Here is a 21,534-nt window from a genome sequence, read left to right as displayed (position 1 = left end):
AGGTGTACGGACATGCTGCGATCTGAAAAGACGCGCAGCATGTCCGGAGTCGCAGGGCCGCCGCGTGCGGGTTTCCACGCAGAGTGGAGACGGGATTTCATAAAATCCCCTCCACTATGCTGGAACATCTGGACGCTGCGTGTTTGCCGCTGCAGCGTCAAACACGCAGCATTTACTGACCGTGGACACATACCCTTAAGGTTCAGCGAGTGCAGGGCTTATTGAAAACTCCCTCAGGAGTGTGAACGACCCCTTTAATCCCATCAGTCTGTCCCTCATGCAGCACACCCTGCTTACTCGGGGCGATATTGAGAGCGTTTCGCTTGTTCGTCGGTTGATCGGAGTCCGGTTTTTATGTGTTGCTAATGGTGACTGAGCGTTCTCACACCATGGTTTCCACCATATTCTCCCCTCACTATCACAGTACATGTTGCTAATGGGGACCGAGCTTTCTCACACCATGGGTTCCACCATTTTCCCCCCTCACTATCATGGCTGTTTTTGTTCTTTTGGTGATTATTGTGTTAATGAGCGTGCCGAGGACGTCCATACACACACATTACAAGAGATTATTGCACGTTATCAGACTTTTATTATAACACGTGACGTGATATTACACGTTATACCGTCCGACCCCCGCATGAAACAAAGCGAAATGACACAGGGGTTTCTTTTTTTTTTTCGCCCTCCATTTTATGAAACGGTCACGTAATCGCTGCAGCAGCAGCCCGAACATCAGCAACGCTCTAAGCCAATCAGCTAGCGGCATTCTCAGGCCACACCCCCAGCCACCATTTTGTGAAGAACTGAAAAATGAAGGAGGTGGGGTTTTGCTCCGTGCTCTTTTTCGTCCCCGTATAGGAGACTGTCACGTCAGCCAAGACACGCCTCATTTCTGGAATAGCCACACCCCCGTCCTGTAGATTTTTGTTCAGCTGCAGCTCGCGCGCTGCGTCATTCCCGGATTTGCTGCTGTACGGTGAGGTTGGTATCTGTGAAGGGGTTTGTAGTTTTAGGCTGCGGTTATTCTGCTGTACATATTTATTTTGTGTGCTGCCTTTGTATTTTAGTAATATATATATATATATATATATATATAATTTTTTTTTTTTTTTAATGTTTGTTGCTGCCGCCGACAGTCACAGACGTATAAAGCTGCTGTACAATATAGGAGTCCTTCCTTCTATTGCAGTGTTTTCGTGGTTCTGTGCACAGTAGTGCCCGGGCTCCCCATGAGTGTGGAGATGCCCCGCCTCCTGGCCAGGCTGCAGGCGCCATCTTGGAAAGCTTGCAGCAACATGCAAGTGCCATTCAGATGCCTCACAGTGTGTGACGGTGGATTAGGGCGTTATATCATGTTACATTATTTATTGTAGTACTGCATATTGTGGGTGATCAAGTCACACGTGCGATTATTACCTCGTGTAATGGCATTGAAAGGGTGTGCTAGTATAAAATAGTATGTTGTGGGGGAGGGGTGCGGTAATGGCCACTGTCTGCAGAGAAGAAAGGCTTCATGCATAACATCTATGGCATGTGGCCCATGCCATGGGGAGCAGGGTGGAGCGCATCTGAGAGCTCTGGAGTTACTTTATCGCCATCTAGTGGCCTTCTTACATATTACGCAGGTGCCTTCGGAGCTGTAATCCAGCTTTTTCTTATCAGGTTCTGTTCCAACATCCAGTCAAAGATGAGTGGTTGTCGAGTCTTCATCGGGCGTCTGAATCCAGCTGCCAGAGAAAAAGATGTCGAAAGGTTCTTCAAAGGATATGGACGGATCAGGGACATTGACCTAAAACGAGGCTTCGGATTTGTGGTAAGTGCTTTTTTTTTTTGGGGGGGGGGGGGCTGTTAGTCTAATTTAGATTTATTTTTTTTCTTTAGGGTAAGTTCACACAGGGCGTTTTTGCAGCGTTTTTTATGCTAATTTCCAGCTGCTTTTTACAGTACCAGCAAAGCCTATGAGATTTCAGAAATCTCATGCACACTCATTGGGCTTTGATCAGTATTTTGTGCTTTGGTGCGTTTTTTGGCATAGAGCAAGTCACTTCTGTCAGCGTTTTTGCTGCGTTTTTGCTGCGTTTTTCACCCATTGACTTGAATGGGTGTTGAAAAAACGCAGGTATCATTATTTCCTGCATTTTTGCTGCTGAAAGTTCAAGGACATTAGAACAAAAAAACACCTAAACCTGCGTTTTTGATACATTTTATTTCCAGTCAAAAAGATCAGGTTTTGCTTCAGAAAAAAAGCCGCAAAAACTCCCTGTGTGAACCTACCCTTAGGGGTTGTGGGCGTGTCCCCCCAACCCCCCCCCCCCCCGTAATTTTTTTTTTCCTGCAGCTTTGTCACATATCTGAATGATATGCCTGAAGTGTCATGCACACGATGCTTGGCTTTTGTTTTAATTCCAGCATGTCTATTCCCTCCTAGTTTTTTTTTTTTTTTCTTCAGATTTCAACGAAAAAAGTGCACGTGAGATTTTCTGCCTAGAGATGTAGAAATGTCTGCGTCAAATACTTAACCTGCACATGTGATTTCTGGTTATATAAAATTAACGTCCTTTTTTTTTTTTTTGAGGTTGTCCATTACTTTTACATTGATGGCTTACCCTTGAGATAGGTCAGCAATGGCTGACTGGGGTCTGACACCCAACACCCCCGCCAATCAGCTGTTCTGTGTCGATGGCTGCATGTACACACTTTTGTAGCTGCTCCATCTTCTGGTAGTGGCCGGGACTTGGTACTACACATCCGCCTCCTATTCGAATCATTAGAAGGCAGATGTGCACTACCCTGTCTCCACTACCCTGTCTCGGCCACTACTAGAAGAGAGAGCAGCTTGGCGGGGGGTGCTGGGTGTCGGACCCCAGCCGACCAGACATTGATGACCTAATCCTAATGGTAGGCCATTATTGTAAAAGTATTTTGTATGTACATGGTGTTGATCATAATGGGGTTCACTGAGATAGGTCATATGTGTCTGATCAGGGGTCTGGCATTGCTGTGGGCCCTTTGTGTTGGCTTCTTACCAGTCTGACTGATTGTATGGATTGGCCATCGTTTATATTTGTTCTGGACAAAATAAGACTAGCCATGCTGACCACTTTGCTGGGTGATTCGTAAGTCACAGGTCAATGTAAGACTGAGCGCAAGAACTAGTAAAAATCTATGCGCCATCTTTCTCATACCAGCCAAGTAGCACTTTTTTTTTTAATTATTATTACTGACATTTGTAGACAAACTCCAGAAATTTTATAGAAGTGTGAGCAAAGCCGCCGTCCAGTCCTGGTGTAGAGGATCTGATGTGAAGCGTTGCACTATTCTGTCCCCTAAATTGTACACATCTTCATTGCAGGAGTTTGAAGATCCAAGAGATGCAGATGATGCTGTGTACGAGCTTGATGGGAAGGAGCTGTGTAGTGAAAGGTAGGCGCCTTATATATGAGGGTGTTGGGGGTTTTTTTTGGTTTTTTTTTTCCTATTAGATATTAATGTACTGTAAGTAAAAACCCTCTTCTGTTTCAGGGTTACCATTGAGCATGCACGCCTGCGCTCCAGAGGGGGCGGCGGTGGTGGTGGCGGCGGCGGCAGAGGAATGGGGCGGGGGAGATACTCTGATCGGTTTAGTAGTCGCCGTCCACGTAATGATAGAAGGTAAGTTGTCCTTGTAAAATAAATGGTAAAAAAAAATACTAAAAAAACAGACCGTACATTGACTTTTTTTTTTTTCTCAGTGCTCCACCAGTAAGGACTGAAAATCGTCTCATTGTAGAAAACCTATCGTCTCGTGTCAGCTGGCAGGTTTGTTTACTTGTATTATGTGGGGCACATCACACTGTTTGCCTGTGTTCTCTTCTTAAGAGGCACGTCATGGCATTTGAGCTTTTTGTTAAAAATGTTTTTTTTTTTTATAATTGGGGTTTGGGTGTTTATTTTATATATACATAATATTTTATATATTTAAATATAATATATTTTTTATTGTTTTAACCTAATTTTAACCAAATATTAAACCCTTTATTTGCCAGCCTATCTGTGTCTCGTTGGCCTTGTGACGAGGAGCGCCTGTTGGTTATCGCTCTGTGTTGGTCACTTTTGGTTGGGCCGGGTTGAATTTTTCGAGGGAGCTCCTACCAGTGCTTGTTGGCTTCCTAGATCCGTTGCTGGTCTAGACATACCGGAGCACTTCCTTAAAAGTGCCAGGTTACAGCGACCCCCTGAGAGTTAACGAAATCTGGTCCTTATGTTGAGAGATGGTTCTGCCTGTAAAGATTCCGAATATGAGGTCGTGGTCGCAGAATTGAAAAGATACGCAATTAGGTGGTCGTTGGAATCCTGGTCGCAATAAAGTCCATGGTATCACCACAAGAATAGAAAATGATGGCCATCGTCCATAGTCTTCTTATAGGGAGGGCCATACGATATAAAAGCTTCCATCAATTGGTTAGCCCTCAAGTGGGTGTGAAGAGCCAGTCGGGCTTGTGTCGTGACGGTTCCTCCAGTCGCTTATTGCAGTTTGCTGATTGACTAGCCTAGGGATTAATTATTAAAGGTAAAGTAACTTATATTTTTAATGACATCATGGGCACCAAATAAATGGCTTGTTAAATGCTAATTTTTAGTATTTTATTGTAATTTTAACACCTTTTACGCTAGTTTTGTTCTGTTTTTTTTTCTTACTTCCAAAGACTTCACTTATTTTGTGCCCTATTGTAGTTTTTTGCTATTCTAAAGAGTGGTAAAAGTACAATGTCAGCTTCATGATCTAACACTGTCAAAAGATTTTTTTTTTACACTGTTTTATGGTTTGTGCCATCTATCTTTGTCGTCGTACTAATAAATCTGAAAATCTCACATTAGGATCTGAAGGACTTCATGAGACAAGCTGGTGAAGTTACCTTTGCTGATGCACATAGGCCAAAACTAAATGAAGGGTGAGTGAGAGGGCACTTGGTCTTCCTCTCATTTTCTTGTGCCTGTTGTGAGTGTTGGGCTAATCACTGACTGTTCTTCACAGGGTTGTCGAGTTTGCCTCATACAGTGATCTTAAAAATGCTATTGAAAAGCTGTCTGGCAAGGAAATTAATGGAAGGAAAATCAAGCTGATTGAAGGAAACAAAAGGCACAGGTTAGTGGACTAGTACACATCGTTTGGTCGTGGTGTCATCAGATTTTCTCCTGACAGTCTGTTAAAATCAGACTATACTTCATATTGGGTGCTTTTCTCTACCACGGAGTCATAGACTGACGCTGCCAAATTTGTTCTGACACTCAGATCAAGGGCGAACAGGGTCTCTGGTCCACAAAAAAAAATCTGACATGTGAATGTCTCCCTCCATTCAGTATTTGGCATCAGTCAGATCTTAGACTCTAATGCACATAACGGCCGCAAGTCTTCATACAGGAGCATGCCTGCATCATGTACGCCCTGGCGGTAGACCAATGGCCAGTCCTTGGATTACAGTCTGAGATGAGACCGATTTGCACGGACGTCTGCAAGAGCCCATTACTGGGATGTGTGATCCGTGAAGAACACTGATGCCACTTGTATGAAAGAAGCTTTTATCTGAATGAGCCCTGAAAGGCTGCAGAATTCAGTCCTGACTTTTGCTAGAAAGTCTGGTCTTTTTTGGGTGGCTGAGCACTTTTTTCTAAATAGAGAAAATCACCAATCTGGGACTGCCCGCTGTTTTTGGTACAAAATGCAGCCCGAGAATGGTGATGTGTCCTCCTGTAATTTGATACGTAGTCTGTGTAGAAATGAATCCCTTTTTTTGCTCAGTGGCTTACACTGGATTGCTTTTATTAGCAGGTCAAGAAGCAGGTCCCGTTCCCGCAGCAGAAGCTCATCCAGGTCTCGCAGCCGTTCCCGTTCCAGGAGCAGGAAATCCTATAGCCGCTCTCGTAGCCGTAGCCGCAGTCCTCGCAGCCCCCGTCCTCGCAGCCCCCGTAGTAACCATAGCAAATCCAGATCTGTGAGTAGGTCTCCTGTCCAGGAAAAATCCCCGAAAGCTGCTTCTAGAAGCCCGTCAAAGTCTCCAGCATCTGTTGACCGACAAAGGTCTCGGTCGAGATCTCGGTCCGTTGATAGCAGAAACTGAACTTTTTTTTTTTTTCATTCTAGAAAGTTTTTTTTAAAATGCCTTTTTTTCCCATGAATTTTGTGAAATATGTATACTTGCTAAATCTTGGTAAGTATTAATGAGAAAGCAGGACAAGAGATGCAGACTTTTTACTAATGTGGACCACTGCACAGTAGATTCTCAACCTGTCTTTTATAAAGTTCGCCTAATCTGTACAGTTTGTGTAAAATGTTTTTTTTTCTCCCCTATATATTTTGACATGAGTTTCTCATTGTTAATGCTGTATATAGCTGCACTATCTGCCAATCATCCAGCTTCCTATCATTTTGTGAAATATGCTGTTGAAATAAACTTTAATAAAGACCTGCCTTGTGTGTGTATGACAGGAAGATTCATAGCTGATTTTGCATTCAATTAATATAAATGACAGCCTAAGTTTTGTTACTTGCCTCATCCCAGCTGAATATATTGAACCCCCAACCCCACAAAAAAGAAAAAACTTACAACATAGACATAGTGTAAAGCTTGGCATGCATTCTAGTCACTATGGGAAAAGGGCCACTAAGTATAAATACAGTGCATGAATCAAAAGAAAACTGGGCTTCATTCTTTGGAGTGTTGTCGGGTAGACTGGTTTTAAATTTGACAAGTTACCAGTACGTAGCATGTGAATACGGCCCTAGACTATATAGAGAGAGATACAGGGCCGAATTTGCCACTAGGCACGTGCCTAGGGCGGGGACAATGCAGGGGACGGCACCTGAGCAAGTTTTATTTTTTTTTTTCATAAAAGCTGGGTCACCTCCCGAGCAACCTCCCTCCCCCCCGGCCGCCCGCCTGCCTCCCAACAGCTTCCCACCCACCCTCCTTGAAGAGGATACTCGCCCTGCTCCAGCGATGCCTGGTCTCGGCTTCTGCAATGCTCCTGAATGAGCGGTCACGTGGTACCGCTCATTAAGGTCATGAATATGCACATATTCATGACCTTAATGAGCGGTACCACATTACTGCTCACGCAGGAAGAAGGTGAGGTGCCGGGAGTCGGGACAGAGCCAGAGGGATGTCTGCACGGCCGCGCGGTGAGGATCAGGTGAGTAGGGGGGACGGGAGGGGGGATGAAGGAGGCCTTAAGCCGCGCCATTCAAGATGGGAGCGGGGGGTGGAGTGGAGAGATGAGCCATGCATACGGGGGGGGAATATGAGCCATGCATACAGGAGGGGGGGGTCATTATACAGTATTAAGCATCATGTGAGATCATTATACAGTATAGAGAACTGTGGCCATTGTACAGTATGGAGCATCATGTGTGGCCGTTATACAGTATGGAGCATCATGTGGGATCATTATATAGTATGGAGAACTGTGGCCTTTATACAGTATGGAGCATCATGTGTGGCCGTTATACAGTATGGAGCATCATGTGGGATCATTATATAGTATGGAGAACTGTGGCCTTTATACAGTATGGAGCACTATGGCCATTATACAGTATGGAGCACTGTGTGGCCATTATACAGTATGGAGCACTGTGGCCATTATGCATTATGGAGCATCATGTATGGCCATTATACAGTATGGAGCATCATGTGTGGTGGCCATTATACAGTATTGAGCATCATGTGGGGCTATTATACAGTATGGATCATGTGTGGCCATTATACAGTATGGAGCATCATGTGCGGTCATTATACAGTATAGAGCACTGTGGCCATATTTTTTTTTGTTTATAATTGTATATAAAACAGTGATCAGCAGTACTAAATGGTTGTGGTTGGGACGTGGATATGGGTGTGACTAGTTGTGAAATGGGTGTGGTCAGGTGTGGCCTAAAATTTGCCGCAAACTATATCTCCTTCCCTTCAAAAGTTGGGAGGTATGGTACCGCATTTGCCAGATCATGGCAAGTGCCGCAAATCCCATAAGGAATGAATGAGGCTGAACGCAGTGTTGCTGCAAGTGATCCGTTAAGCGGCAGATGCAGAAAAACTGCCCGATCTGCTGCAAAAGGCGACTTTAACATCAGCGATTCTTGCCAAAGTCACTGCCGATAGTGTCATACTCACCAAAGGGGTAGGCAGTAGTGTTGAGCATTCCGATACCGCAAGTATCGGGTATCGGCCGATATTTGCTGTATCGGAATTCCGATACCGAGATCCGATATTTTTGTTGTATCGGGTATCGGTATCGAAACAACATTAATGTGTAAAATAAAGAATTAAAATAAAAAATATTGCTATACTCACCTCTCCGACGCAGCCTGCACCTTACCGAGGGAACCGGCAGCGTTGTTTGCTTAAAATTCGCGCTTTTTCTCCCTTACGTGAAGTCCCGGCTTGTGATTGGTCGCGTGCCGCCCATGTGGCCGCGACGCGACCAATCACAGCAAGCCGTGACGTAATTTCAGGTCCTTCAGGATTTTAAAATTACGTTCCGGCGTTGTGATTGGTCGCGTCGCGGTCACATGGGCGACGCGACCAATCACAAGCCGTGACGTCACGGGAGGCAGGACAAGCGCGCATTTTAAAATGCGCGCGTGTCCAGCCTCCCGTGACGTCACGGCTTGTGATTGGTCGCGTCGCCCATGTGACCGCGACGCGACCAATCACAAGCCAGAACGTAATTTTAAAATCCTGAAGGACCTAAAATTACGTCACGGCTTGCTGTGATTGGTCGCGTCGCGGCCACATGGGCGGCACGCGACCAATCACAAGCCGGGACTTCACGTAAGGTAGAAAAAGCGCGAATTTTAAGCAAACAACGCTGCCGGTTCCCTCGGTAAGCTCCAGGCTGCGTCGGAGAGGTGAGTATAGCAATATTTTTTATTTTAATTCTTTCTTTTACACATTAATATGGTTCCCAGGGCCTGAAGGAGAGTTTCCTCTCCTTCAGACCCTGGGAACCATCAGGAATACCGTCCGATACATGAGTCCCATTGACTTGTATTGGTATCGGTATCGGATTAGATCCGATACTTTGCCGGTATCGGCCGATACTTTCCGATACCGATACTTTCAAGTATCGGACGGTATCGCTCAACACTAGTAGGCAGCACTAAAAGTGCCTAGGGCAGCAGAAATTCTAAATACAGCCCTGGGCACGGTGGCAACTTGTGGGGGCCGGGGCGTGCTAGAGTCCCTGTAAAAAGCCTCAGGCCATCAGTCATACGGGTTTGTCCTATCCTTACCATCAGGGGGACAGAGAAAGAGACATAACATCTAGAACATCAACAGTTGTGAGGACCTTATGAGAGGCTCAGCACTATGGTACTACAACACCCAGGTGCTAGAGAAAGGCTACTGATTACCACCTGGATAAGGGGACTCTGGATTTGCCTTCGGACCGGCCGGACTCTGCCTGCCCTGTGATCTGGTGCTCTGGACTGTGGATGCTGAAGCCTTCAGTAAAAAGGTAGAGAGACTGCACCCTTGTGTCCTCGTTTTTCACTGCGCCTCACACCATCCACCATCTACACACTGGGAAGCCCTGGGGATACACTTCACCTGTGGGAAGGTATACCATCTAGCTGCCATAACATCACCCCAGTGGACCCCTTAATGCAGCGTCGGTCACCCTGACCGAATACCACAGGTGGCGTCACGAACATATTCCTTTAAAGACCTTTCCCCCCATTTACAACGGACGTCCCTATGGCCACGGACCGGGTCAGCCACCGTGACATCCCCATTGAGAAGGTATCGAGTAACCCATAGCCCACGGGGCGCTCCATTAGCAGATTTAACCAGATACACTGGTGAATTGTCATGCTGTTGTGGTCTTCGGTAAGGAAGGGGGGCCTCACACTAACCCTGGAAATGGGACCCTAAGTATCCCTGGCCTGGGCATTCTTTAAAAGGAAGAAAATCCCAAGTCTCTGACCTTACTATGCTCCTGTTGGTGTCCTAATCTGTCCCCTCCCCCAGGAGGCCTATGACAGATATGTTAGTATATAAACTTGTAAGACAAACAGGAATAACAAAAAGCAAGTTGCATACAAAAACTCATCATGGGTATGTAGGAGGGTGCAGCTGTTATGGACAGTAAGGAACACGCTGTTACTTTAAGAGACTGCATCCCCTTGTCTGGCAGGATGGAATGTTTTGCTTCTCCCCTGCAATAGACTGTGTGAATGAACTGGAATGTGCAGATGGCAGGGGTGGAGCCTGAACAGCCTGTGTGAGCTGAGGCTCCTGCAGAGAAAACTTTGTGCTGATAGCTGCAAGAGAAGAGAACTGTCTTGATAAAGGCTGCAAGAGAAGACCCCCAGCCTGTAACGAAGTGGACATGTGAGATTTGACAGACTTTTCCGGGTGCAGCAAGGGTGGCTATCCTGTGTTAGTTGGAGGAGCCACGAAGATACCGAGAAAGGGATTTACAGTTTCCAGGAGCACCACCATGACCCAGAAGCAAGGAGAAGACAACGTTTCACGGAGCTGACAGAAAGCCAGGCGCACCACCGTATTAGACTGTTGGGGGCCCCGGGGACTGGACCTGAGTCCCCAACATCACTGTGAGTTTGTTCCTGTTTTGTGCACGTCAGGGCGTAGTGTAGGCTTCAACAGTCAGAACACGGCAGCCGTGAGGCCTGCTTAGTAAAGGCCAGGGAGGTTATACGCAGAGTAGCATCATTCTTTGTTTATTGTTTGCATTTACTTGTGTGACATATATTGAGTTTGTAACAGTTGGAGCACCGTGCTATTTTACGGACAAGCTAAAGAACATAACTCTTGTAAATTATCTTTTGCCATTGCATACTCCTATTTGCATCTTCCTTATCCACTTAATTCCTTGCCTTCCAATAAATCTACCCTTTGTTGTTTTTGCACCTCATCTTGTGTTCAGTAGTCTTCCTGCACCGTGGTGGTACCCCAGCCATCGCTTCAAGTGGCGCTGTGAGCAGGGTACTGTCACCTAATGGAGGCAGCAGACAGCAACGGCGGGAATGCTAATGTTAATGGAGATGCTGTGGGCATTGGTGAAACCCCTGCAAGGACACTCCCTATGGGCACTATATTTAGTGTGCTACCAAAGTTTGACGGCAATAATATACCACTTTCTGACAGGGTGTCCCGGCTGCAAAGCACCCTGAAGATTTATAACATCAGCCCAGACCTTGAAGCGGACATTGCTTTAACTGCCCTAGAGGGAGAAGCCTGTAGAAACGTCTGCCTACAACCTGAACTCACCCGCAGTACGCTGAAGGAGCTAGTGAAGTTCCTGGAAGAGATCTACGGCGAGACTGCTAGCGCTGGACACCTTCGCGCCAAAGTTTTCTCTAGGCTGCAGCTGGAAAAAGAAGGAACTTCTCAGTATGCAACAGCACTGCAAGAAGTGTTAGTGGAGGTGCAGAGAAAGGAGGGGGATGGATTTGGTGGCATGGGCTCTAAAGACTGGATACTCCAGGAGCAATGCATTCTGGGACTGCACAGCACGTCTTTGAGGCGAGCACTGTCAGAACAGGTCCGGGCAGATCCGACTCTTATGTTTCGTCAAATCCTGGCGGAAACATTGGCCCGAAGTAAAGAAGAGAGCTACGCGCCTGGGGTGATGCTTGTCCAGGGCACCAATACCAGAGGGGACCCAAACCATCAGTAGGTGCTGGTCCAGGTGGTGCCAGACTTGCAGCGGTCCCTTGTCAACGTGCAAGAGAAACTGACCCAGTTGGAGCGAAGAGTGGGGGAAAAACAACAGCCTGACCCACCGTACTCATGCAATCATTCTTTGGCCTGACCGATACGGGATCAGTGGGAGCAAGCCCCCTCCCGTCAAGCATCGGAGGCATGAGGACAGGCTCGAGGTGCCCCCCGGCGAGAAGGAGGCATCCAATGCTGGGAATGTGGAGGACGAGGGCACCTTGCCAGAGACTGTCAGAACTATACTCAAGGCCAGCGGAAGCCGCCGTTAAATTACCAACCCCCGCAGTAGTGCGGCACTCTGCAGGGGAGGCGAGGAGAGAGGCCGCTCCATATCATAACGAACGCTTGATTGCTGCCAACCAACAACCGATCCCGGTCACAGGGGTCGTGTGGATGAATAATCGAATCTGTGGGCAAGAATTGGCGAGAGAAGGGATCCTCCTGCTAGTCCCTGAGCCTATCAAAGAAGATGTGCCTGTAGTACTGAGAATGAATATCCTACATGAATTCGATCATATTATGTTTACCAAACAGGGACCTGGATATTGGAAGAAGGCTACTACACATAAGCCTACTCAAGAAGCCCTTCAACGACTGATCTGCGTCTGTGGGGTGCAGAAGAGTGTGCCATCCAGGGCCGTATTTGCCACTAGGCACTTGAGGGCATGTGCCTAGGGCGGGGGGGGGGGGGCGGCACCTGAGCAAGTTTTTTTTTTCTCTCTTTTTTTTTATTTTTTATACTAGTCCTGTGCGTCCCTTCCTGAAGACAGGGGGCGGCAGACTAGAGCGGCAGCCAGAACAGTGGTGCTGGTGCCGACTCTCCCTACTCCCCCTGCTGAGACACAGTGACCCCCTGCTCACAGCCTAACTGGTGCCCGGCCAGAATGTGACTGACTGCTGAGGTGGAGGGGCGGCGCCCTGTGTCCCGACCCTGGGTCCTGTCCTGGACTCACATTGCCTGCCTGGAGGAATCGCAGTAGAGCAGTACATACACAGTGAGTAGTGTACTGTCTCTAATGGTCATCCTCCTTGCTCCTGCCCGCGCGCTGCCTGCTGCACGGCTGTCTGTGACTCACCTCACTGTCCTCACCCCTTCCCTCACATTCCTCAGCCTCGTTTCTTCCTGTAGTGCCTGAGGCTGGAGGAGCCGTGCAAACACAGCAGCCCTTGAATGTTTAATGTCTGTTTGATCTTTGCTCCCGGCAGACGGACCCAGAGAGTGAGTGGTGGGGGTGGGGTATAATACACCCCCACTCACTCTATCTGGGTCCTGGGAGCAAACATTGCCAGTGCTGGTGTGCAGAGCTGTGTGTGTGTGTGTGCAGAGCTGTATGTATGTGTGTGTCTGTGCGGTGCTGTGTGTGTGTGTGGGGCTGTGTGTGCAGGCAGCGGAGCTGTATGTGGGTGTGTGCGGAGCTGTATGTATGTGTGTGTGTGCGGACCTCTGTGTGTGCGGAGCGGAGCTGTATGGGCATGTGTGCATGGGCAGCGGAGCTGTATGTGTGTGTGCGGAGCTGTATATATGTGTGTGTCTGTGTGTGTGCGGACCTCTGTGTGTGCGGAGCGGAGCTGTATGTGTGTGTCTGTGTGGTGCTGTATGTGTTTGTGTGTGCGGAGCTATATCTGTGTGGGGCTGTATGTGTTTGTGTGTGTGCGGGCAGCGGAGCTGTGTGTGTGTGTGCGGAGCTCTGTGTGTGCGGAGCTGTATGTATGTGTGTGTCTGCGGAGCTGTATGTGTGTGGGGCTGTATGTGTGTGTGCGCGGGCAGCGGAGCTGTATGTGTGTGTCTGCGGTGCTGTATGTGTGTGGGGCTGTATGTGTGTGTGTGCGGGCAGCGGAGCTGTATGTGTGTGTGCGCGGAGCTGTATGTGTGTGTGCAGAGCTGTGTGTGTTTGTGTGCGGAGCTGTATGTGTGTGTGCGCGTGGAGCTGTATGCATGTGTGTGTCTGCGGTGCTGTATGTGTGCAGAGCTGTATGTGTGTTTGTGCAGAGCTGTGTGTGTGGCGCTGTATGCTTGTGGAGCTGTATGTGTGTGTGTGCGGCGCTGTATGTGTGTGGAGCTGTATGTATGTGTGTGTGTGGAGCTCTATGTGTGTGCGGAGCTGTCAGTGCCAGTGTGTTGCCCCATCCCGGACCAACTTTTTACTATTGATGCAGCATCAATAGTAAAAAGATATAATGTTAAAAATAATAAAAAAAATTAAAAATTGTGCTATTCTCACCTTCCGCCGTCCACTGATACGCGCGATGCTGCCGCCAGCTTCCGTTCCCAGTGATGCACGGAAGCTGGCGGCAGCATCGCGCGCATCGGGACAGCTTCTGTGGACGCCGGAGGGTGAGTATATAACTATTTTTTATTTTAATTATTTTTTTTTAACAGGGATATGGTGCCCATACTGCTATATATTACGTGGGCTGTGTTATATACTACGTGGGCTGTGTTATATACTGCCTGGCTATGTTATATACTACGTGGGCAGTGATATATACTGCGTGGGCAGTGATATATACCGTGTGGGCAGTGCTATATACTGCGTGGGCTGTGCTATATATTACGTGGGCTGTGTTATATACTGCATGGGCTGTGCTATATACTACGTTGCTGCTATATACTACGTGGCTCCTATATACTACGTGGCTGTGTTATATACTATATAATACAGCACTGAGGGGTTATAGAGCTGGAGTAACAGATCTACTCCCTAATTTGCATATGTATGCAAACTGATTTCAGATGAGTGGACTGAGCATGTAAAAATATTGCTGGAATTGTCTTTGAAAGAGCTACATGGGCATATACATAGATTTGAACCCCTTACTGATTCCCTATGGGACTTGCGAACATGTGCAGCACTTGCGGTTTTACACGATGAGACAAAAAAACTGCTAGCAGCGGTTTTTTTTCTATTGCTGCAAGTACCGCATTTACCGGATCGCGGCAAAACTGCAAGTGCAGCACATGTCCGCAAGTCTCACAGGGAATGAATGAGAACGAACGCAGTGTTGCAGTAAGTGATGCGTTACGTGGCAGATGCAGAAAAACTGCCGGATCTGCCACAAATGGTAAAAATCGCTGATGTGAAAGTAGCCCAAGTCACTGCCGACAGTGTCTGCATTAGGCTACGTTCACATTTGCGTTGTGCGGCGCAGCGTCGGCGACGCAACACACAACGCATGCAAAACACATGCACAACGCAGCGTTTTGTGACGCATGCGTTCATTTTTTGCATGATTTTTGGGGCAGAAAACACTGCATCATGCAGCGTCCTCTGCGCCCTGACAGTTGCGCCAAAATGACGCATGCGTCACAAAACGCAAGACAACGCATGTCCATGCGCCCCCCATGTTAAGTATAGGGGCGCATGACGCATACGTCGCCGCGGCTGCACCCGATGCTGTGCCGCACAACGCTAATGTGAACGTAGCCTGAGTCATACCAGTGGGGGAGGCAGCACGAAAAGTGCCTAGGGCAGCAGAAACTCTAAATACGGCCCTGGTGCCATCGTATCAGACAGTAAGCGTCATCAGGGCTCCTGGTAAAGAACCTGTAATCTTGTCTCCCGGGCGAGAAACTATAGTATACCTTCCAGTGGGGACTCATCGCAACCTTGACGGGTTGGAAGTGATTTTTCAGCCTGTGGTAGGCGGAGGAGTGGACCAAGAAGTCATAATAGCTCGTACGATAGCTGTGGTCCAGCGAGGACATGTCCCCATAACAGCTTTGAATGTGGGCCCCGGGGAGGTCACCTTGCCACGAGGGACAGATCTGGCCCTGGTGTACCTACATAAGGGTGAAGTGTAGTGTTGAGCGATACCTTCCGATATCGGAAAGTATCGGTATCGGAAAGTATCGGCCGATACCGTCAAAGTATCGGATCTAATCCGATACCGATCCCCGATCCCAATGCAAGTCAATGGGACGAAAATATCGGAATTAAAATAAACCCTTTCTTAACTTGTAGGTTCATTCTACATGAAGGAAAACAACTAAGAATAATGTAGGATGTATTGGGGGACGTGGCGGAGACATTAAAGGCACAGAGATTTAGCCCAATCTAATAGAATAGCAGGATTTTGTTTTGTTTTTTATGACGTTCGGCGTTAGAAAGATTTTGACTATGTTAATTTTTTTTTTATTTTGTCAGATATTGATGTTTCACTACTTCCACGCCCTTCACCTTCTTTTTTACTTCTCCCACACTTTCTTCTTCATTATCCTCATCATCAGCTTCTTTGACATCAACTTCTTCACCTTATTCATCTTCTTCTTCATCTTCTACCTATTATTTTTTTTGTTACATTGTTCATATTCTTTTTATTTTACTATTATCTTCTTCATATTCAACTTCTTCATCATATTCTTATTTGTGACAGGCATTCCCGTAGTTGTTATCTATAAAAGTTTGAAGATTACACCTTCCGTTCTGCCTGTCACAAAACAGTTACATTTGTCTGCGTTCAGTTTGGCCTGCAGCATCAGGCTTTATCCAGGGGCACCACGAGGAGGAACGGACTCACCCCCATACACTGCTTAGTCTTCTTCTGCTTATAATTTAGATAATATCTTTTGCTCTGATATTTAGTCTTATGCTTAATGTTCTTCTGCTCTTTGTTCTGCAGCCTCTTGTTCTTCTGCTTCTCGGTCTTCCAGGTCGTCGTCGTCTCCAGGGTCGTCGTCTCTGGGGTCATCGTCATCGGGGTGGTCTTCAGGGTCATCGTCTCCAGGGTCGTCGTCATCTCAGTGGTTGTCGTCTCTGGTGTCGTCATCTTAGGGGTGGTCTTCCGGGTCGTCGTCTTTAGGGTCTTGAACTTGGAAATGTAGCAGAAGGTACAAGTAGGCTGAGAAAATGCCGAGAAACAGCTGATGGAACTGTAACTCGGATGGCTACCCGAAGGTCCAAGAGCCAATGGAACTACCGAGGACCAGCTGACGTTACTGGAACCCGGTTACTAAGAAGGAGGTACCCATGCTGAAAGCACTACCAAGGACCACCTGACGTTGGTGGAACTCAGATACCCAGAGGGAGGCACCTAAGCCAAAGGCTCTGCCCGGAACCAGCTGACGGTACTGGAACCAGGATGGGGAGCAGAAGGTACAAGAGCAAAAGACACTGCCGAGAACCAGCTGACGGTACTGGAACCCGGATGGGTAGCCGAAGGTCCAAGAGCCAATGGAACTACCGAGGACCAGCTGACGTTACTGGAACCCGGTTACTAAGCAGGAGGTACCCGTGCTGAAAGCACTACCAAGGACCACCTGACGTTGGTGGAACTCAGATACCCAGAGGGAGGCACCTAAGCCAAAGGCTCTGCCCGGAACCAGCTGACGGTACTGGAACCAGGATGGGGAGCAGAAGGTACAAGAGCAAAAGACACTGCCGAGAACCAGCTGACGGTACTGGAACCCGGATGGGTAGCCGAAGGTCCAAGAGCCAATGGAACTACCGAGGACCAGCTGACGTTACTGGAACCCGGTTACTAAGCAGGAGGTACCCGTGCCTGAAAGCACTACCAAGGACCACCTGACGTTGGTGGAACTCGGATACCCAGAGGGAGGCACCTAAGCCAAAGGCTCTGCCCGGAAACAGCTGACGGTGCTGGAACCAGGATGGGGACCTATTCAAGCTTGTCTTCCTAGAGCCCCAACTAGCGGTGTTGGAGCAAAGGGTCAGCAGGGGGAGCAGAGTGTAGGCCGAAGCCTGCACTGGAGGCATTTGTAGGTCTGTTGTGTCTGCATGGCATTTGCAGGACACGTTGCCGGCTACACAGCAGGGGAACAGCTGGCGGTGCTGAACCCCACTGACACATTGGCTGGTGTTTTTCTCTGTGCAGCTAGCAGTACCGGGCCCCAACTGGCGGTGTTAGAGCCCAGGGTCAGCAGGAGGAGAGGGAGCAGAGTGTAGGCCGAAGCCTGCACTGGCGGCAGCTTTGTGTCTGCATGGCTGTTGCAGGACACGATGCCGGCTACACAGCAGGGGAACAGCTGGCGATGCTGAACCCCACTGACACATTGGCTGGTGTTTTTCTCTGTACAGCTAGCAGTACCGGGCCCCAACTGGCGGTGTTAGAGCCCAGGGTCAGCAGGAGGAGAGGGAGCAGAGTGTAGGCCGAAGCCTGCACTGGCGGCAGCTTTGTGTCTGCGTGGCTGTTGCAGGACACGATGCCGGCTACACAGCAGGGGAACAGCTGGCGGTGCTGAACCCCACTGACACATTGGCTGGTGTTTTTCTCTGTGCAGCTAGCACATCTGGGCCCCAACTGGCGGTGTTAGAGCCCAGGGTCAGCAGGGGGAGCAGGCGGAGCGGAGTGTAGGCCGAAGCCTGCACTGGAGCAAGTTGAAAGGGAACCTTTAACCCCCCCCCCCAGGTGTTTGTAGCTGAAAGAGCCATCGTGTACAGCACTAATGCTGGAAAAGGTAAACTTAGCTCTTTGAATTATGGTCCTTGCACATGCTGAACCTAACACTTATGAAATGTGTCCCCTCACACCGTTAAACCGTCCGGTAGGTGGAACTTTCCTTTGTCATGTGACGCAGCACAGCCGTCATTCTTACCCCCTTGGCGCCGTGCGCCGCCTCCTCAGCATTGTTTGAATCTGTCCCGGAGCCTGCGCTGTTAGGTTAGCCCTTGGCCATGCACACATTTTGCGCTGCCCGTCTTCTGACATCATTTGGTGTCAGGCTGGCTGCGCCTGTGCGGCCGCGCTGGCCGAGAGCCCGCCTCGCAGTGTCGTCTAATGTAATCCCACCGCGGGCCTGGGATCCGTGGCCATGCGCAGTGCATATCCTCGCCTCTCACTCCCCTCCCTACGGCTTCTTCAGACTGTGCGGCGTCACGGCCGTGGCATGCTATTAGGGATCAGCTGACGGCGCACAGTCTGAAGAAGGCGTAGGGAGATGAGTGAGAGGCGGAGGTTCAGATATGCACTGCGCATGTCCATGGATCTCAGGCCCCCAGTGGGATTAAATCAGAAGACAATGCGAGGCGGGCTCACGGCCAGCGCGGCCGCACAGGCGCAGCCAGCCTGACACCAAATGATGTCAGAAGACGGGCAGCGCAAAATGTGTGCATGGCCAAGGGCTAACCTAACAGCGCAGGCTCCGGGACAGATTCAAACAACGCTGAGGAGGCGGCGCACGGCGCCAAGGGGGTAAGAATGACGGCTGTGCTGCGTCACATGACAAAGGAAAGTTCCACCTACCGGACGGTTTAACGGTGTGAGGGGACACATTTCATAAGTGTTAGGTTCAGCATGTGCAAGGAGCACCACGAAAAGAGGCACTTTTTCCTTTTGCATCATTACTGCTGCACAAGGTGGCTCTTTCAGTAACAAACGCTTTGGGGGGGGGACAGGTTCCCTTAAATTTAAGTTGTTGTGCCTGCGTGGCGGTCGCATGACACGTTGCCGTATACACAGCAGGGGAACAGCTGGCGGTGCTGAACCCCACTAACACATTGGCGAGGTGTTTGGCTCTGTGCGGACAGCACTTCTGGACAGCAACTAGCGGTGTTGGAGCCCAGGGACAGGAGGAGGAGGAGGTGGAGGAGATAGGAGGGATTGCCACACACACAGCTGGGGAACAGCTGACGTTACTGAACCCCAATAACAGAGGAGCGACTGTTGGGACTGTGCGGACAGCACTTCTGGACAGCAACTAGCGGTGTTGGAGTCCAGGGACAGGAGGAGGTGGAGGAGATAAAAGGGAATGCCACACACACAGCTGGGGAACAGCTGACGTTACTGAACCCCAATAACAGAGGAGCGACTGTTGGGACTGTGCGGACAGCACTTCTGGACAGCAACTAGCGGTGTTGGAGCCCAGGGACAGGAGGAGGAGGAGGTGGAGGAGATAGGAGGGATTGCCACACACACAGCTGGGGAACAGCTGACGTTACTGAACCCCAATAACAGAGGAGCGACTGTTGGGACTGTGCGGACAGCACTTCTGGACAGCAACTAGCGGTGTTGGAGCCCAGGGACAGGAGGAGGTGGAGGAGGAGATAGGAGGGATTGCCACACACACAGCTGGGGAACAGCTGACGTTACTGAACCCCAATAACAGAGGAGCGACTGTTGGGACTGTGCGGACAGCACTTCTGGACAGCAACTAGCGGTGTTGGAGCCCAGGGACAGGAGGTGGAGGAGATAGGAGGGATTGCCACACACACAGCTGGGGAACAGCTGACGTTACTGAACCCCAATAACAGAGGAGCGACTGTTGGGACTGTGCGGACAGCACTTCTGGACAGCAACTAGCGGTGTTGGAGCCCATGGACAGGAGGAGAAGGAGGTGGAGGAGATAGGAGGGATTGCCACACACACAGCTGGGGAACAGCTGACGTTACTGAACCCCAATAACAGAGGAGCGACTGTTGGGACTGTGCGGACAGCACTTCTGGACAGCAACTAGCGGTGTTGGAGCCCAGGGACAGGAGGAGGAGGAGGTGGAGGAGATAGGAGGGATTGCCACACACACAGCTGGGGAACAGCTGACGTTACTGAACCCCAATAACAGAGGAGCGACTGTTGGGACTGTGCGGACAGCACTTCTGGACAGCAACTAGCGGTGTTGGAGCCCAGGGACAGGAGGAGGTGGAGGAGATAGGAGGGATTGCCACACACAGCTGGGGAACAGCTGACGTTACTGAACCCCAATAACAGAGGAGCGACTGTTGACTGTGCGTACAGCACTACCAGGCAACAACTAGCAGTGTTGGAGCCCAGGGACAGCAGGAGAAGCAGAGGAACACAATGTAGGCCGAAGCCTGATTGGAGAAAGTCGAAAGGGAACCTTTTTAGCCCCCCCCCAAGGCGTTTGTAGCTGAAAGAGCCAGCTTGTGCAGCACAAAAGATGCAAAAGGAAAAGGTGGCTCTTTTCATTATGCTCCTTGCAAACACAGAACTAAACACTTATAAAATGTGTCCCCTGAAACCGTGAGACCATCCCGGAGGTGGGACTTTCCTTCGTAATATGACGCAGCACAGCCGTCATTCTTACCCCCCCGGCGCCGTGCCCCGGCTCCTCAGCGTTGTTTGATTCCGTCCCGGAGCCTGCGCTGTTATGTTATCCCTTGGCCAGGCACACTTAGCGCTGCCCATCTTCTGACATCATTTGGTGTCAGGCTGGCTGCGCCTGTGCGGCCGCTCTGGCCGAGAGCCCGCCTCGCAGTGTCGTCTAATGTAATTCCACTGCGGGCCTGGGATCCGTGGCCATGCGCAGTGCATATCCTCGCCTCTCACTCCCCTCCCTACGGCTTCTTCAGACTGTGCGGCGTCACGGCCGTGGCATGCTATTAGGGATCAGCTGACGGCGCACAGTCTGAAGAAGACGTAGGGAGATGAGTGAGAGGCGGAGGTTCAGATATGCACTGCGCATGTCCATGGATCTCAGGCCCCCAGTGGGATTAAATCAGAAGACAGTGCGAGGCGGGCTCTCAGCCAGCGCGGCCGCACAGGCGCAGCCAGCCTGACACCAAATGATGTCAGAAGATGGGCAGCGCTAAGTGTGCCTGGCCAAGGGATAACATAACAGCGCAGGCTCCGTGACGGAATCAAACAATGCTGAGGAGCCGGGGCACGGTGCCAAGGGGGTAGGAATGACAGCTGTGCTGCGTCATATTACGAAGGAAAGTCCCACCTCCGGGACGGTTTTACGGTATCAGTGGACACATTTTATAAGTGTTAAGTTCTGCGTGTGCAAGGAGCTAAACAAAAATAGCTACCTTTTCCTTGTGCAGCATTACTGCTGCACAAGGTGGCTCTTTCAGTAACAAACGCCTTGGGGGGGGGGACAGGTTCAATTACATTTCAGTTGTTG

At 49.5% G+C, this 21,534-nt stretch overlaps 1 protein-coding gene across 2 annotated transcripts; it reads left to right on the top strand.

The window, feature by feature from the left end:
- The first annotated feature begins 848 nt into the window (after positions 1-848).
- Positions 849-6,449, top strand: SRSF5 (serine and arginine rich splicing factor 5). Of its 2 annotated transcripts, none has more exons than XM_077262402.1 (8): positions 849-984; positions 1,666-1,816; positions 3,356-3,426; positions 3,526-3,654; positions 3,735-3,801; positions 4,861-4,934; positions 5,018-5,128; positions 5,810-6,449. In XM_077262402.1, the coding sequence occupies exons 2-8, from the start codon at positions 1,691-1,693 to the stop codon at positions 6,099-6,101; spliced, it is 870 nt and encodes a 289-aa protein (XP_077118517.1). In that variant the 5' UTR covers positions 849-984; positions 1,666-1,690; the 3' UTR covers positions 6,102-6,449. The 2 variants fall into 2 exon arrangements, with proteins under 2 accessions (XP_077118517.1, XP_077118524.1); XM_077262409.1 differs by having other exon boundaries at positions 5,813-6,238.
- The last annotated feature ends 15,085 nt before the right edge of the window (positions 6,450-21,534 follow it).

The sequence above is a fragment of the Ranitomeya variabilis genome, chromosome 1, assembly GCF_051348905.1.
Source record: "Ranitomeya variabilis isolate aRanVar5 chromosome 1, aRanVar5.hap1, whole genome shotgun sequence".
Classification (NCBI taxonomy): domain Eukaryota; kingdom Metazoa; phylum Chordata; class Amphibia; order Anura; family Dendrobatidae; genus Ranitomeya; species Ranitomeya variabilis.
The sequence above is the reverse complement of the archived record's forward strand: the minus strand, read 5'-3'. Positions and strand labels throughout refer to the sequence as shown.